Here is a 16330-nt window from a genome sequence, read left to right as displayed (position 1 = left end):
GAATTGAGATATTTTAAATTGGGTAGAAGAAAACCTAGAAAAGAAGTGCAGGGCATCATCTGAGAGGTAGGAAGGCCAGGAAAATGTGGAGCCACAGGCAGGTACATGTTGTTATACGTTTGTCAAAACCCACAGCATATGCAACACCGAGAGTGAACCCTAAGGTAAACATAAAAGCTGTGTGGTAATGACATAGGCATGGAAGTTAATCTTTGGTAACAAATGTCCAGCTCTGGTGGGAGGCTATGCATGTGCATTGGGCAAAGGATTTATGGGAACTCCCACACTTTCTCAGGCATGCCCGACTCTTTTCAGTCCCATGGACTGTAGCCTGACAGGCTCCTCTGTCCATGGAAATCTCCAGGCAAGAATACTGGAGTGGGTTGCCACTTCCTTTTTCAGGGGATCTTCCAAACCCAGGGATTGAACCCGGGTCTTCTGCATTGTAAGCATATTCTTTACCCTCTGAGCCATCAGGGAAGCACTTTCTACTCCATTTTGCTCTGAACCTAAAATTGTTCTGAGAAAAAAAAAAAAAAAAAAAAACTGTGTACTAAAAAAAAACCAAAAAGGCCACAGCAGAAAATGTTCAAGGAGGAGCAGGTGTTTGGTCAGGAGAGTTAATTGTTGCTGAGCCTGGGAGCAGGATGGAAATATGTCCCTCGGTTAGTGATGTGATTACACTGGTTACACTGGTCTCACTTAGGTGAGAACGGTTTCTGCCGAGTGATGGGGTGGGAGCTGGACTGGAGAAGACTTAAGAGAATGGAAGGCAAGAAAATTACTAACTGAATACGGAAAAGCCTTTCAAGAAGTTTCACTGGTTCTCATGAAAGAATATCACGAGTAGGGCAAAGGATATTCTCTTGCCAAAGAGGACAGAATGTGAATGTGCTCAAGCCTCGGGATTAGTTGTTAAATTCTTATCACAGAGGCATCTGCTCACTTGCCCCATGAGTGTGCAATCAGTTAATTCCATGCTGCAGGAAAACTTACAGGTCAATGCCCCAGGTCCTTATTTCTTTTTGGCTGTGCCAGTCTTAGTGGCAGTATTTGGAATCTTAGTTGCAGCATGTGGGATCTAGTTCCCTGACCAGGGATTGAACCCAGGCTTCCTGCATTAAGGGAGTCTTAGCCAATGGACCACCAGGGAAGTCCCGCCCCAGTTTCTTTAATAAATGTCTCTGAGCAAAAGACAGGGCTAGAGGCAGAACCTAAGGACTTTAACAAGCTTTTAAGAGTTTTCTTTTTTTAATTAATTAGCAAGTTTACTTTATTTTGGGGGGCTCCAAAATCACTGCAGATGGTGACTGCAGCCATGAAATTAAAAGATGCTTACTCCTTGGAAGAAACGTTATGACCAACCTAGATAGCATATTCAAAAGCAGAGACATTACTTTGCCAACTAAGGTCTGTCTAGTCAAGGCCATGGTTTTTCCTGTGGTCATGTACGGATGTGAGAGTTGGACTGTGAAGAAGGCTGAGTGCCGAACAATTGAGGCTTTTGAACTGTGGTGTTGGAGAAGAATCTTGAGAGTCCCTTGGACTGCAATGAGATCCAACCAGTCCATTCTGAAGGAGATCAGCCCAGGGATTTCTTTGGAAGGAATGATGTTAAAGCTGAAACTCCAGTACTTTGACCACCTCATGCAAAGAGTTGACTCATTGGAAAAGACTGATGCTGGGAGGGATTGGGGGCAGGAGGAGAAGGGGACGACAGAGGATGAGATGGCTGGATGGCATCAGTGACTCGATGGACGTGAGTCTGAGTGAACTCCGGGAGTTGGTGATGGACAGGGAGGCCTGGCGTGCTGCAATCCATGGGGTCGCAAAGAGTCGGACACAACTGAGCGACTGAACTTAACTGAACTGAAACTATATGGTCTAGAGATGACCATCTGTGTGATAAAATTGTAAAGAAATGCAAGGACGTGATCACCATAAAAAGTCAGGAGACTTGTTTCTTTTAGGGGGAGGTGGGAGCAGCGAATGAGACAGGGCACACCAGATTTCTGGGTGGCGGTGTTATAACTCATTCAGCTCGAGAGGAAGAAGTCTGGCTGTAGAGAAAAGAATCACATGGAGAGAGACACGTGAAATTGAAGAAGGGGTGTGTAGGTGTGTGTGTGTGTCTCACAATGGCAGAAGCAGGCAGGAACCACTGGGGCAGTCATTCTCGTCCCTCTCCCCATGGTGCTCCGAGGTCCTCAAGCCCTTCCACTTCTGTGAGGCAGAAAGGGCAAGGGTTATTCTCCTGATTTTATGGTTGGAAAAACTGAGGCCTGAGTGTGTGTGACTTGCCCCAGGTCACACTGCTCATCAAGGGTAGAGGCTGCCCAGATCCCAGGCCCCAGCCCAGGAGTGAGCAGGGCAGCTGGCTCACCCGACACTGCCCTGTCCCCTGCAGGAATTGCTGAGATTCTGATGAACAGACCGAGTGCCCGCAATGCCCTGGGGAACGTCTTCGTCAGTCAGGTGAGTAAGGGGGGGCACCAGGGTGGGCTGGGGCTGAGCTGGGAGGTATCTGATCGGGTCTCCTCTGCAGCTGCTGGAAGCTCTGGCCCAGCTTCAGGAGGACCGGCAAGTGCGTGTCCTGATCTTCAGGAGTGGAGTGAAGGGTGTGTTCTGTGCAGGTGGGTTTCCTTCCTTGCCTCCAACCCAGGGCTCCCACCAGCCTGCATTTAGGGAATATTTAGGTTGTTTTAGCATAGGACTCGGCCTTCCCAGGTGGCACTACTGGTGAAGAACCCACTTGTGGACACAGGAGACACTGGTTTGATCCCTGGGATGGGAAGATTCCCTGTAGGAGGAAATGGCAACCCACTCCGGTATTCTGGCCTGGAGAATCCCCATAGACAGAGGAACCTGGTGAGCTACAGTCTATAAGGTTGCCAAGAGTCGGACATGACTGAAGCGACTTAGCACACAGCACAGGGCTCATTCCCATTTTAAAGATGTGAACTCAGAGGTGAAATTCCTTGCTTAGAGCAACACAGCTAGTGAGAATTCAGTTAGAACTTGACCCCTCTGACTCCCAAATCCCTGTTCTTTCTGTTCTGACCCTTCATTGAGGAAATGAGAAAACGGAGTCCAACGACACTCACCAGGTCTGTGGCCAAGATAGGACTGGCTTACTGCCCCTTTGCCCACCCACAAGCTTTCAGTCCCTGTCAACGAGGCTCTTCCATGTCTCTGCACCATTTGGTCCTCACAACAGGGCAAGCACCACGGCCTTCCTTTCTGAGACAAGCAATGCCGCATCCCAGGCCCACAAGAAGCAAGCGAATGAGAGTTGAGCTAAGAACTGACTCTGGGCTGGCTGTGGAGGGGGCACTGGGGAGAGGGAAGAGGCTGCGGAGGGCGAGGCTGGGAAGCGAGTGATTCTTAGGCAGTTTCAAGGGCATGTGGCTCAGTCCCCAGGCCTCAACTGTCAGGATCCCGGTGAGCAGCCTGGGGAGGGAGGTGGCAAGGGAAGTATGCGGACCAGTCTGCCTGACCCCGCTGCCCTGATCAAGGCCCTCCTCCTACTCCGGCCTCTTCCTTTGGCTCCCCCATGGTCTGACGTCTTCCATCACAGTCACTTCGTGACTGTTAGCCCCGCTCCTCACCCCCCCAGCGAACGACAGGAAAGTAGGCGGCGTGCAGGAGGTCTGAATCTGCCCCTAATTTGCTCTGGAATTCTGGGCTAGTTCCTGTCTCTCTCTGGGCCTCAGTTTCCTGATCTGTCACTGAGGGGTTAGGACTAGTCAGACTCCCGAGGGCTCTCCCAACTGACTTTCCCATAATCTAGCACTTGCAGACAGTATGTTCACCTCTTACTACTGCCTCAGGCTCCGGCTATCTGGCCTTCAGTGACCCTCCAGTGGCACCACTCTCACCAAGGACCCGGCCCGCCCCCATGCCACTGTCCCCTGCACTCACTCCTCATCTTCCTTGACCTTCTGCCTCTTCCAGCAAGCCCTTCTTTTAAAAAATAATTATACCTGATGTATGCCAATTATTTCTCAATAAAACAGGAAAAAATAATAAATTTTTATATTACTATTTAATGTTTTGTGAGTTGTCACATTTTATACATTATACAAAATTTATATTTTAATCACTTTTAAGTGTAAAATTCACTGACATTAAGTGCATTCACAAGATTATTCAACAATCACCACTATCCATTTCCAGAAAACTTTCATCATCTCAATAAACTATACACTCATTAAGCAATTCCTCCGCATTTCCCTAACACCCAGTAACCTCCATTCTACTTTCTCTCTTTACGAATTTGTCTACTCTATTTCTTACAAGTAGAATCATACATTTGTCCTTTCATGGCTAGCTTATTTCACTTAGCATCATGTACTTCATGTTCATCCATGTTGTAGCATATTGCAGAATTTCTATCCTTTTTAAAAGTGAATAATATTCCTTTTCACATATATATTCCACATTTTTTTAATCCATCTGTTGACAGACTTGGGTGGTTCCCACATTTTGGCTATTGTGATTAATACTGCTATGAACACTGGTGTGCACCTATCTGCTTGAGTCCTTGCTTTCAATTCTTTGGGGTATATACTTAGGAGTAAAGTGGCTGGAACACATAGCAATCCTACTTTGAACTTTTGGAGGAGGCACCAAAATATTTTTCACGGCAGCTGTATCATTTGACATTCCTACCAGCAGTACATCAGAGTTCTCCACTCCAATGTCAACACTTTTTTGTTTGTTGTTTATAATCACCGTCTAAATGGGTAAAAAGCAGTATCCTATTGTGGTTTTTATTTGCATTTCCCCAGTGATGTTGAAAACACTTTTCAGTGCTTACTGCCTTATCTTCTTTTTTTAAATATTTATTTGGCTGCACTGGGTCTTAGTTGAGGGACACAGGATCTTCAATCTTCATTGTGACATGCCCAACCTTTTAGTTCAGGCATGAGAGCTCTAGTTCCCCAACTAGGGATCAAACTTGGGCCACCTGCATTAGAAGCCCAATCTTAGCTACTGGACCTGGTGGGAAATCCCACTGGCTTATTTTCCTTGGAGAAATGTCTACTTAGGTCCTTTGTTTGTTTTTGGCCACTCTACACAACTTGCATGATCTTAGTTCCCCAAACAGGGATCAAACCGTGCCCCCTGCAGTGGAAGCATGGAGTTTTAAACCACTGGACCCCGAGGGAAGTCCTCTGTGTTTTTGGTTGTAGGAAATCTTTACATAGCCTAGATATCAGTTCCTTACCAGATGTGTGATTTGCCAGTATTTCCTTCCATTCATGGGTTTTTACTCTCTTGATAATCTCTTCTGATGCATTAGTTTTTAATTGTAATGAAATCCAATTTATCTTTTTGGTTTTGCATCTATTCTCTTTTGAACTCCTCCTCCCTCCCTGGCTTCCCTGACCGAGTTTTCCTGGTGTTTCTCTTTCCTCTCTGGCTGCTTCTCTTCAGGTTTCCATTGCTGGATCCTTTGACAGCCTGGGATTCAGTGCCAGGTCATTTCCCAAGGGCTGTCCCCCTTGCATCTGCAGGTGCAGACCTGAAGGAGCGGGAGCAGATGAGTGAGGCAGAAGTGGGGCTCTTTGTCCAGCGGCTCCGAGGCCTGATGACTGAGATTGGTGAGGGTTCTGGAGTGGGGAGGAGGAGGGCATTCAGGGGTCCTGCTGATCCTAGCCTCACCCAATCTACCATACTCTAAAGACAGAATGGTTTCTGTTGTGAGCTCTGTGGAGAGAGGATTCTCCCAGGGAGAGGGGGCAGGGATAAGGAATTCTACGAGGAGGAGGGTGTCACGAGGATCCAAAGGGCATTGGCTCCCCAGCATTAGTGCCCTGCTGGTTCTGACCCCCAGCCCCTGTGCCCTCAGGGTACAAGCCTGGCCATTCCAGAGTCAACTTTCAGCAAGCATACTTGCAGGCTTTGACAAATGCTTGTTCCTTTTTCTGGAATATTCCTCCTAGGCCATCTGAACTGTTTATGCATTCTTTAAGACCACCAGTGCCTCCTCCTCAAGGAAGCCATCCCTGGCCCATCATCCAAGCTTCCTTTCTCAGTTCACTGATCACCCTGGGTCGTCATCACCTGTTTGCCCGTCTGCCTTCCCCATGTCAGATTCAATTCTGTTCCCAACACACACAATGAGAAGGGAGAGCAAGAAGGCAGGTCCTAGGGAGGCCCACAGGAGGGTGGGCCTGACCAGGCATCACCCTGCCCATTCACCTCCCCATTCCCCTTCCCCAGCTGATCCCACAACTTTCCCCAGTGGGAAAACTAACTGCCAAGATAACCTGGCTGAGGTACCAGGTAAGCTCCCCAAGCTTGGGACCAATGGAGCCGTCTATCAGAACCAGCTAGACCGTCTCCTACCCTGAGACACTGTCCTGGTCCTACCAGGGCCTCGCAGGCTGAGCCCTCCTTTGTCTCCACAGCAGTGTTCCCTGCACCCACCATTGCAGCTATGGATGGGTTTGCCTTGGGTGGAGGCCTGGAACTTGCCCTGGCCTGTGACCTCCGAGTGGCAGGTACTGGGTATGGGGAGAGATGTGGAAGGGTGGGAGGGAAGAGTGAATGAAACCAGCTAATTCTGGGGATTCTGCAGTCGGCCACTGCTCTCAGCTTTCCAACAAACCCCACAACTAAAGGCAAAGTGGGAGCCAAGGAATTCAGGCAGTAGTGGTTCCCACCCACCGCCCAGCCCCTGACTGCTACAGGACTCGCCCCTTCTCAGAGTCGGCTGCCCTCAGCTCAGGACTGTTTGTACCAACCCAGGGCCAACTGCTGACACAACTAGAAAGAACGTAGAGAGCGAAGGTTGGGGACAAAGGTATCTACTCAGTCTTCCAGTTCTGTCCAAGCCGGCTGTATCGATCATGCTGTGAACAAAGGTGAGCCATGAGGACAGTCTGTTACATGCCCAGTTCATCACAGCATGACTGGGCAGGAGCAGTGCCCTACAGTAGCTCTATCAGAATCCACAGAGGTTTGCATCAGTAGCTCGGAGAAATTGAACTTGAAAATGTGGAGGGCAGGGAGGATGAAGATAATTAATTGCTTTTAACGTTGCTGACTTGGTGGTTAGGTGTGCCCTCTTTAGAGCCAATCAAAGAAGATATGAGACTTCCCTGTAGCTCAAACGGTAAAGAATCTGCTTGCAATGCAGGAGACCTGAGTTTGATCCCTGGGTCAGGAAGATCCTCTGGAGAAGGAAATGGCAATCCACTCCAGTATTCTTGCTTGGAGAATCCCATAGACAGAGAAGCCTGGAGGGCTAAAGTTCATGGGGTAGTTAAGAGTCGAACACAACTGAGCGACTAACACTTGCTTACTTTAGAGAAGATCTGAGTGTTATCATGGTGCTACTACTTCTCCTGCCACCAAGAACTTTTTTTTTAACATGTAGCCCCAGGCATAGAGGGACTTTACATCCACGTGATACATAGCAAAGAGAAGCCATCAAAATACCAGGTCAGGTCATAGCACCAACTCTGGTTCTACCTGCCTGTGTTTAGGGGAGCTAACTTGCAGGGTTTGATGTATAGAAGGATGAATGTAAACCCCTCCCTCCCATACTGCATGGTTTGGAGGGACTGTGTTGAGGGAATTCAGGAGAAGCCTGTGGGGTGGGATACTCAAGGAGGGCTTCTCACAGGAAATGCAACTCAGAAAAAAGGATGTGGATCAGAATACAGGAAAATTTCAGGCTGACTAAAAGCTGGGAGGAAAAACTGGTGGAAGCAGGAGTCACTGACACTCTAGGCCAGACCTGAGTTAACATGAGACTGAGAATCCATTAACTTACAAATAGGTAGTGGGTATCATCCAGGAACCCTTCCTTGTTCTAAGCTCCATGACCTCCCTTGATCCTTGGCAACTCTATAACGCAGGTAAAAGAGATGTTATCACTTTTATTTTCCCCATCCACGAGGCTCAGAAAGGCTAAGAGTTGCTCAGTGAGTTGTGGAGGTAGGGTGAGTGCTGGGCCTTCTGACTTCCAGGTTAGGGCTCTTTAAAGGTAGTGACTGGAGGAGCCTGGCTGTGGCCGCACCATGAGAGAAGAAATTGGCTGGAAGGGTGAGCAGAGCCCACAGAGTGTCTCTTATCCTCTGGGGTTGGAGCTGGAAGACAGGGTGGGGGCTTCACTCTGTTTTGTCTAAGCAGCTTCTTCGGCTGTCATGGGACTGATCGAGACCACCAGAGGGCTCCTCCCAGGAGCAGGTAATCTCAACACACACCATCCATCCTCTACCTGTTCACTCTATCCAGCACAATTCCCTTCTCCCCTCTTTTGCCCTACGTGCTGGGCTCTCCCCCACCAGCCTAACCCAATCTTGTCCTCTGAGAGGTCTTGGCTGACTCCCAGCCAGGGCCTCCCCTGAGCCCCCACATCCCATGAGAATTCACCATCCCTACTCCATCCTGGCAGGAGGGACTCAGAGGCTGCCTCGATGCCTGGGAGTGGCCCTGGCGAAGGAGCTCATCTTCACAGGCCGACGACTGAGTGGGACGCAGGCCCAGGCTCTGGGGCTGGTGAACCACGCTGTGGCCCAGAACGAGGAGGGCAATGCTGCCTACCACCGGGCACGAGCCCTGGCCCAGGAGATCCTGCCCCAGGTACGACTGCCGCTCAGCACGGGCAGGCCTGCCACTGGGGATCACAGGTGGGGAGGCCAAAAGACAAGGGTGTCTCATGCAACCACACAAGGTCCATTTTCCCAGATTTATAAAATTAACCGTCTTTGGCAGTTTTGCTTCCACTCAGCCATCTAGAAAATAATACTAAATCAGATTTTAACTTAAGATCAAAATTGACTTCCGAGGGGCTGGGATCAATTAAGCTTGAAAATCCTCAGAACAGCCTATAAAACTGAATTTCCTGAGATGATGCAAATGATCTCTATCTGTGCCATCCACTAAGGCAGTCACTAGCCACGTTTTGTTGTTATGTCCGACTCTGTGAGACTCCACAGACTGTAGCCCAGCAGACTCCTCTGTCCATGGTATTTTACAGTCAAGAACACCATTTCTTTCTTCAGGGGATCTTCCCAACCCAGGGACTGAACCCGAGGCTCCTGCTTGCCAAGCAGTTTTTTACCCTTGAGCTACCTGGGAAGCCCCACTAGCCACATTACTTAAATTAAAATTTTAATTTCTCAATTACACTTCCCATATTTTGATACTAATAGACACATTTGGCTGTTGGCTATTGTACTGGACAGTAAAGCATGACTGTGTTCCAAAATTGAAAATGCAAGATTCTTTAAAGCAGGGAAAGAACTACCAGCCCATCTTTCGACCATACACATGGTGGAAAAGCACCTGAAATGCATGATGTAGGACATGTGTTAAGGCCCGTACTTTTCTCTAATCCTCAAACAGCCTATTAGCATAGTCTCCCCACAAGTGTAGATGCCCAGGGAGTGGGTTAGGCCCTGCCTACATGTAATCTCCAAGTACCCGAGAGGCTCCACTGGCTTCTCATTTCTCTAAGAGAGCCAGAGGGAGGTCCCAAGTTTCCACAAGACAGGCAAGCAGCTGAAATGCAGCCAGGTTCTGTTAAGCTGTAATACTCACTGAGCCCATATGGTGCATCCTCATCCTTCAGACACAACCAGACACAAACAGTCCTGGGTACTTTAATGGTGTCCCAGTGTTAGAACAGTCCAGTTGAGGTGATTATGCCTGTCGCGTCTGTGCTATAACACACCCAACAAGGTTAAGTGACTGCTCATCAAAGTCTAAGAAAGTGACTGCAGTAATACCACAAAGACAACACTATTTTGGCATCCATTCTGCATAATACAGAAATACATATGATAGCTAGTATTTTAAGGAGTGGAGACCATGTAGAAAACTTTTAAAGAACAAACTAAATCTTTAATGGATTTCAAATACAAAAAATTAAAGACATGTTACAAAAGTAATATAATATTGTTAACTATACTCTATCATTTTAATATTATTAACACAATAGTTGAATTATTCATGAAAAGTAAAAAAAGAGTTATCTTATTTAGGGGGGGAAAAAAATCTCCCTCAAATATCTTGCCTCTTTTTATAACTTTGAGATCTTTACTTATTTTCTTAGTTACTTGAGGGCAAGGACTATAAAAAACTGATGGTAAGTTTGGTTTAAAAGCATTTGTTTTGTCTTCATTTCTTGTTTATAGTTTCATCACACATAAATGGAGAGTCTGATGCTGTTCATTTTAATGCTGTCGTGTTTCTCTTATTACTTGATCAGAAAGTCTGAACTGATAACAAAACTCGTGACTCAGGGTAGTAGCTGATTACACTTACACAGATTGAGGGGTCTATTTGTGGACTCTAGGGTTTGTCTTTTTGCATAAAATAAAAAACTGGGTCTTTGAGCTTAGTCTCAAGATGACTCAGGCTTTTGATTTTTCAATATATTGAAATAATGGTATTTTACTAATTACTAGTATTTCAGTATTTAAGTAGCTTTCCATACCAAAACAACAGCCTACCAAAAACTAGTATTAGAATCATTAATGCAAATCCTGGGACATTCTGAGGCAACCTGTTTAACTTCCAGGTGAGTTACTGAGTGACAAATATGAAGATTCCCTATGGGCTGAGTGCGAGAGATGCTGTTGTAGACAGCTGCCCTCTAGTGGACAAATCACCAAAACTGGGCCAGTCAAATTGCTCCAGAGATTACAGCCCCAAAGAGCCTATCAATAAACACAAGGTCCACAAATTAACACTCAGATTTTCCCTTTAAACAGTAAATATACTTTACCCTTTGAATATGGATTTGAATACCTTTTCCATTTGAACATCAAAGTAATGGAATATCCTGTGGCAACTGTGACTCACTTCGCATTTCCAAATAACATAAAATGATGCATCATATTTCTAACTGACCTTCTTCACAGAGTGTTCCATTGAAGAACACACGTTGGAACTGTGAAGGTTCACTTCAGTTCAGTTCAGTTCAGTTGCTCAGTCGTGTCTGACTCTTTGCGACCCCATGAATCGCAGCACGCCAGGCCTCCCTGTCCATCACCAACTCCCGGAGTTCACTCAGACTCATGTCCATCGAGTCGGTAATGCCATCCAGCCATCTCATCCTCTTATACATGGATTTTTTTCCCCACTAAATACATACTACAGCACTAAGCAATCCAAGGTTGGCCGGATTTGTGGACGTAGAACTCTTTACAGGGCGGGTTGGCTGTTATGTTCTGTGCAGATTTCTTACTGCATGGACAGTTGGTTCACCCAAGCTCTGGGTTGTTCAAGGGTCAACTACATATATGTACACACACACACTCAGAAACATAAATATGTGTGTTTTCAACAGAGACAACGTGGCTATATAGTTTTTAATTTTCTCCAATGAGAAATCAGTAGCTATATTCATGACAAACAAATCAAATAGGATAGAAGAATAAGAAGGACATAAAGTAAAAATCAAAAGTAGGGTGATCCTGTTATCCAGGCTCTGTCCAGGTTCAAAGTGAAAAGTCCCACATCCTAAAACACTTCAGTCACTGGCAAAAAGACAAATGTTTTGGGTCACCAAAACATTCCTCAGTTCCCCAGTCAGTTTCCCCAGAGATGACCACAGTTTGCATACTCTTTCAGAAATATTCATTACTCATGTAAAATATGCACATATACTCAAATATCTAATTCTAAATTCATTTAGGACAATTTAGGGGACAAGCAACACACCTTTAAAGGCTAGTCCAGTTCTACCTGACATTTAAAAACATAAGCTATGCACAGAAAAGAATTCAATCAGTATGGAAAAGTATAAATCAAAACGTGAAGTTCTTCATTCTCATGACCTTTCTCCCCAAAGACACATCATACCAACACCTTCTACACAAAGTGAATAATATACACAGCACTCTGCAGCTTCCTTTTCTTACCTAATATGCTGGAGAGTTGCTCATTTCAGCACATACTTATCAACCTCATTCATTTAAACTGCACACTTTTTCATTCAAGGTATGGATGTGCCATCATTTAACCAGTACTCTCGTGAGGAACATTCACATTACTGACATCTTTATGCTCCTGAAAAATAGCTGGAGTGATTAACTTTGTACATCTTAGTGTCCTCTTGGAAGTGCATCTATAGGGCAGATGCCTACATGGAGTTACAACATGAAAGAGCATGGGCATCTATCTAATTTGCCAGCTCTTGTCAAATTGTCCTCCTGAAGCACTGTACCAGTTTATTCTCCATTCAATTACGTGTGCAAATACTAACAATAATGGGCATTACCAATCTTTTACAGTTTCCAAATGTGAGGTGAAAAGGAGCACCTAACTGTTCTGATTTATGTTTCTTTAAAAGTAAAACCGAACACACCTTGTGTCTTTTTTCTTTTTTGTGAACTAGCTTTCCATACTGTGTGAATGCTAAAAAGTATATATATATACTTCTTTTATATATATAAAAGCTTTTTGTAAAGGAAATGCTTCTGTCATAATATCACAAATATATTCCCCCAGATCTTGATTTTTGCTTGAATCTGTGGTATTTTTCCCAGTCTGAAGTTCTTTTACCCCTACGTAGCTAGTTTTTTCATTTATAGTTTCCATGCTAACAGACTTTTAAATTGTTCTTTCCTGATAAAAGTCTTACAAAACCTTCAAATAATATAATATGAACAAAATAGGAGGCAAACGCACTCCTTGCCTGGAAGTGCGGTGGGGAATGGAGGGCCAGACCTGCAGTGGCACAAAATAACTAGAAGCAAGATCAGTGAGGCAAAGATGGTCACTTTGGTGCTCTTGCTTCCAAGTGGCCCTACAAAATGCCCCTCAGGATTCCGATCCAGGCCTGTCAGATTCCGAAGTCCAAGTTCCTTTTTCACCCTCCTGGGGAAAACGTGCTTGCGGTGGAGGCTTGCGTTTGCTGAGACGAGAGGGGTGGAGGACGGGAGCAGCAGTGGGAAAGCTGACTGGGAATCAGATCCAAGCTTCGCCACTGACTGGACGAACGTGGCCAACTGCTTCAGCACCTGAGCCTCGATTAAACCCACCCTGAAGGGATGGAGGGCAGCCTGTGACCATCAGACAAGTCTGTGGGTGGGAAAGCATGTGTACGATGGAGTATGTTGTACATGCTGGAGGGATGCATTAAATGACAAGAATTCCAGATGGTCAGGACTACGAGGGTTAGGGATCAATCAGTTAGGCTTCCTTCATTATTGAAAAGGAACATCAGCTAATTAGTAGGTACAACACTAACAAAAGTAAATACTGTCACTAGAATAGCTGGATTTCTACCCAGACCTCCTCCCCCATCATGGAGCTTGTGTGCCTAACTGTGAGCACTGACTGATCCCCTTCTCAACCAAGCGTTTGCTTTTCCCTAGGCCCCCATTGCTGTGCGGCTGAGCAAAGTAGCCATTGACCGAGGAATAGAGGTGAGAGGGTTCTGGGTCGGAACTTAGCATCTGCTAAGGTCAGTGGGGTGGCTGGGAGGCAGTGCTTTCAGGGCACACAGATGGACAGCACAGCTGGAAAGAACTCCGGAATCGGACTCTTCTAATAGACTTGGAGCCTGAACCTCTCTCTTTGTGCCTTAGTTTTACCCATCTACAAAATGAAGTTTGGCCAGGTGATACTCCAAATTATATTTCATCCTCATTTCTCTCCCTTGGAGAGAGAAGGTAACTGAAGTCCAGAAAGGGTAAATGACTTACCGAGGGTCACAGAGCAAATGAGTTACAAGACCCCAGGTCTGCGTGGCTATCAGTCCATGTTCTCAGGATTATGCTGGTGGTCAGTAATGCGGCCTCACAGACGGGGCTCAGGCATGCTGGCTTGGCTGCAGCTAACTCATCCTGCACATCAGCTTATTCATTCATTACACATTAAACCTGGATCTGAACTGGGGCATGGGAATGGATCAAACACAGTCACTGCCCATAAGGTGGGGAGAGGGACTGACACCAATCACTAATAAAAAGTCAAGAGCACCACGCAGACAGCCTGGAGAGGGTAGAGCTGCACCATCCATAGGGCTACTATGTACAGGGCTGGACAGTGCTGCACTGGAGAATGTTTTCTAGAACTGGGGTTTAGGCTGGATAAGAATTCCAGAAAAACTACAAAGTGTGAGAGAAAACACAGAGGTGTATAAATAAGCAACTCAACTGAACAGGAGGAAGGGATGAGTGTGTCAGCACAGCAGTGAGGTTAGGGGCATGGGCCCTGGTGCTGGACCATCTGGGTTCCAAGACCTGTTTTTCCACACACTGTTGTGTCTTTACACAAGTCACTCCACCTTTCTATGCCTCAGGTTTCTCAGCTGTGTAGTAGGGAAAATAACTGCTGCTATGAACAGCACTTCTCTTACAATAGTGCCTTTAAGTGAGTAATAGCAAGCAGTGGACAGTAGAGACTGGAAGCTGCCAGGGGCCAAGTCACGCAGGCCTTAGTTCTGAGGGCAATGGAAAGCCAGCAGAGTTCATTAATGGGGGTGACAGGAGGCATGGTGAGGCAGCCAGGTCGGGAAGGAGGGAACAATGGCTGTGCAAGCACAGCTCACACACTCCCTCCTCATCTCTAAGGCAGTTTGTAACCCTCCCTGTTGTTCTCACAGCCGCCATTCATCCTAGCACTGCTTCACCTCTATAATGAATGGTGTTCCCTCTCCAGTAGGGGATTCCTTATCACACCATCTCTCTCCATATGGGCTGGCATACAGTAAGCCTGGGTAATTGTTTGCTGGAAGAATCCAGGAAACAGCAGGAAGTCGTGTAGAGAGCAGGGCGAGCTGGCGCCCAGGGCACATGGAGGTGGGCAAGGCTGATCCAGGCACCACTTCTTTCTTGCAGGTGGACATTGCATCAGGGATGGCCATTGAAGGGATATGCTATGCCCAGGTACATGTCTGCTGCCAGTCCTGCATGCTTGTAAGCAGAGGTCAGGCCAGAGTGGGGTCCTTGGGTACTATTAGTACATGACCAGTTGAATAGGTTCCTCCCAACCCACACAGTCGGTCTTTGAGGCACTCCTCTCCTCAGTCAGCCTGCACTGATCCCAGGGGAGCCACAGTGCACTCTCTGGGACTGTTTCCTCAGCCATCTAATGGTGCTGTATCCTGCCCTACTTTGCTGCCCAGAGAATCACAGAGGAACCAGACAGGAGAATAGCAGCTTCTGAGTTCTCTGTATCAGTGGCTACTGGTGCAGGCCAGGCTGTACCAGCCTAGAGCCCAGGCTGGAGGATGCCAAGGCCTTGATTATTGCCTATAGGTTGTGTATGCTCGATGGTGGGACAATAAACTGTGGCTGACCCACTTAGCCCCTTACTCCTTAGTGAGTCAAAAACATTAATCTCCAGGCTAACAAGTTACAAAAAATCCTCCTAAACGGGGGTTTGGGAACTTGTAGAACCTGATGTAAACCAAATGCACACCAGGATTCAAAGCCAGAGCTCTTACCACAAAGCCTAGTTTTTTCTACCGAGTAGCCTCATTTCAGACTGCTGAATTAGACTGTGAGCTCTCAGATGTACACTGTGCACAAAATCAGGCTGGTGTGAGGAGACCAAGGAGCCACCAAGGCCCACAGGTTTGCATGACCCAATACCAGAGTCCAAAGACAGTGAAAGACTTGGATTCTGGCCTCGCCATGGGCTGAACAACCTTGAATAAGTCTTTACTGGTTTATGGACCTGTCCTTGCAAACTGATACTCTGTATGTTGTTTCAGAACATCCCAACCCGGGATCGGCTGGAAGGCATGGCTGCTTTCAGGGAGAAGCGCCTCCCCAGATTTGTTGGCGAGTGACCTCCATTTAACCTGAAGCAAGGGAGATGCATACCTTACAGGCAGGATCCAGGAGGAAGAAGTGCAGCCTCTGCCCTCACCATTTCACCTCTCTGGGTTCCAGCTGCCTCACAAGGACAACGACGGACAGGAAATGACAGGCACGGTGCCTGGTACCAGGGTGCTGACGATGCCAGCTACTGCTCCCTTCGTTATTCCTCACCCAGGCGAGCTCATCACTGGAGTCGGGTTTGCTTTGGAGCATACCCGTCTCTCCCTAACAGAACGATAAACTAAGGATAAAACAGACCCCTCTGGGCCTTTATAGCACTGGCACTCAGGCCTGACCTCTGCATCTCGGTTATTAGGTGCTCACCAGAGATGGCAAGAGGCTGTAAGAACCATCCCACAACGGCCCTGTTTCTCCCTCAGTACAACAGAGATAATAAGGAAACCTTGGTTGTGGTTGAATAGACTCAGCTCTCTGCCAGTTACTCACTGTTTGCCTCAGCCTCCTCAACTATAATGAACCTGTTTTGAGGGCTAAAAAATAATAAATAAATATCTGATATTCCATAAACATGA

At 46.7% G+C, this 16330-nt stretch overlaps 1 protein-coding gene across 4 annotated transcripts in view; it reads left to right on the top strand.

The window, feature by feature from the left end:
* Positions 1 to 16330, top strand: part of LOC102182655 (enoyl-CoA hydratase domain-containing protein 2, mitochondrial) — a 25930-nt gene extending 9600 nt beyond the window's left edge. Inside the window, exons 2-10 of one of the 4 annotated variants that reach the window (XM_005678399.3) lie at positions 2408 to 2475; positions 2546 to 2633; positions 5520 to 5606; positions 6417 to 6509; positions 8146 to 8202; positions 8411 to 8598; positions 13344 to 13394; positions 14811 to 14858; positions 15689 to 16330. In XM_005678399.3, the coding sequence (XP_005678456.2) occupies positions 2408 to 2475; positions 2546 to 2633; positions 5520 to 5606; positions 6417 to 6509; positions 8146 to 8202; positions 8411 to 8598; positions 13344 to 13394; positions 14811 to 14858; positions 15689 to 15766 (758 nt within the window). In that variant the 3' untranslated portion in view covers positions 15767 to 16330. The remainder of the gene's footprint in view (positions 1 to 2407; positions 2476 to 2545; positions 2634 to 5519; positions 5607 to 6416; positions 6510 to 8145; positions 8203 to 8410; positions 8599 to 13343; positions 13395 to 14810; positions 14859 to 15688) is intronic. The other 3 variants (XM_018044249.1, XM_018044255.1, XM_018044257.1) reach the window with 3 other exon arrangements.

The sequence above is a fragment of the Capra hircus genome, chromosome 3, assembly GCF_001704415.2.
Source record: "Capra hircus breed San Clemente chromosome 3, ASM170441v1, whole genome shotgun sequence".
NCBI lineage: Eukaryota > Metazoa > Chordata > Mammalia > Artiodactyla > Bovidae > Capra > Capra hircus.
The sequence above is the reverse complement of the archived record's forward strand: the minus strand, read 5'-3'. Positions and strand labels throughout refer to the sequence as shown.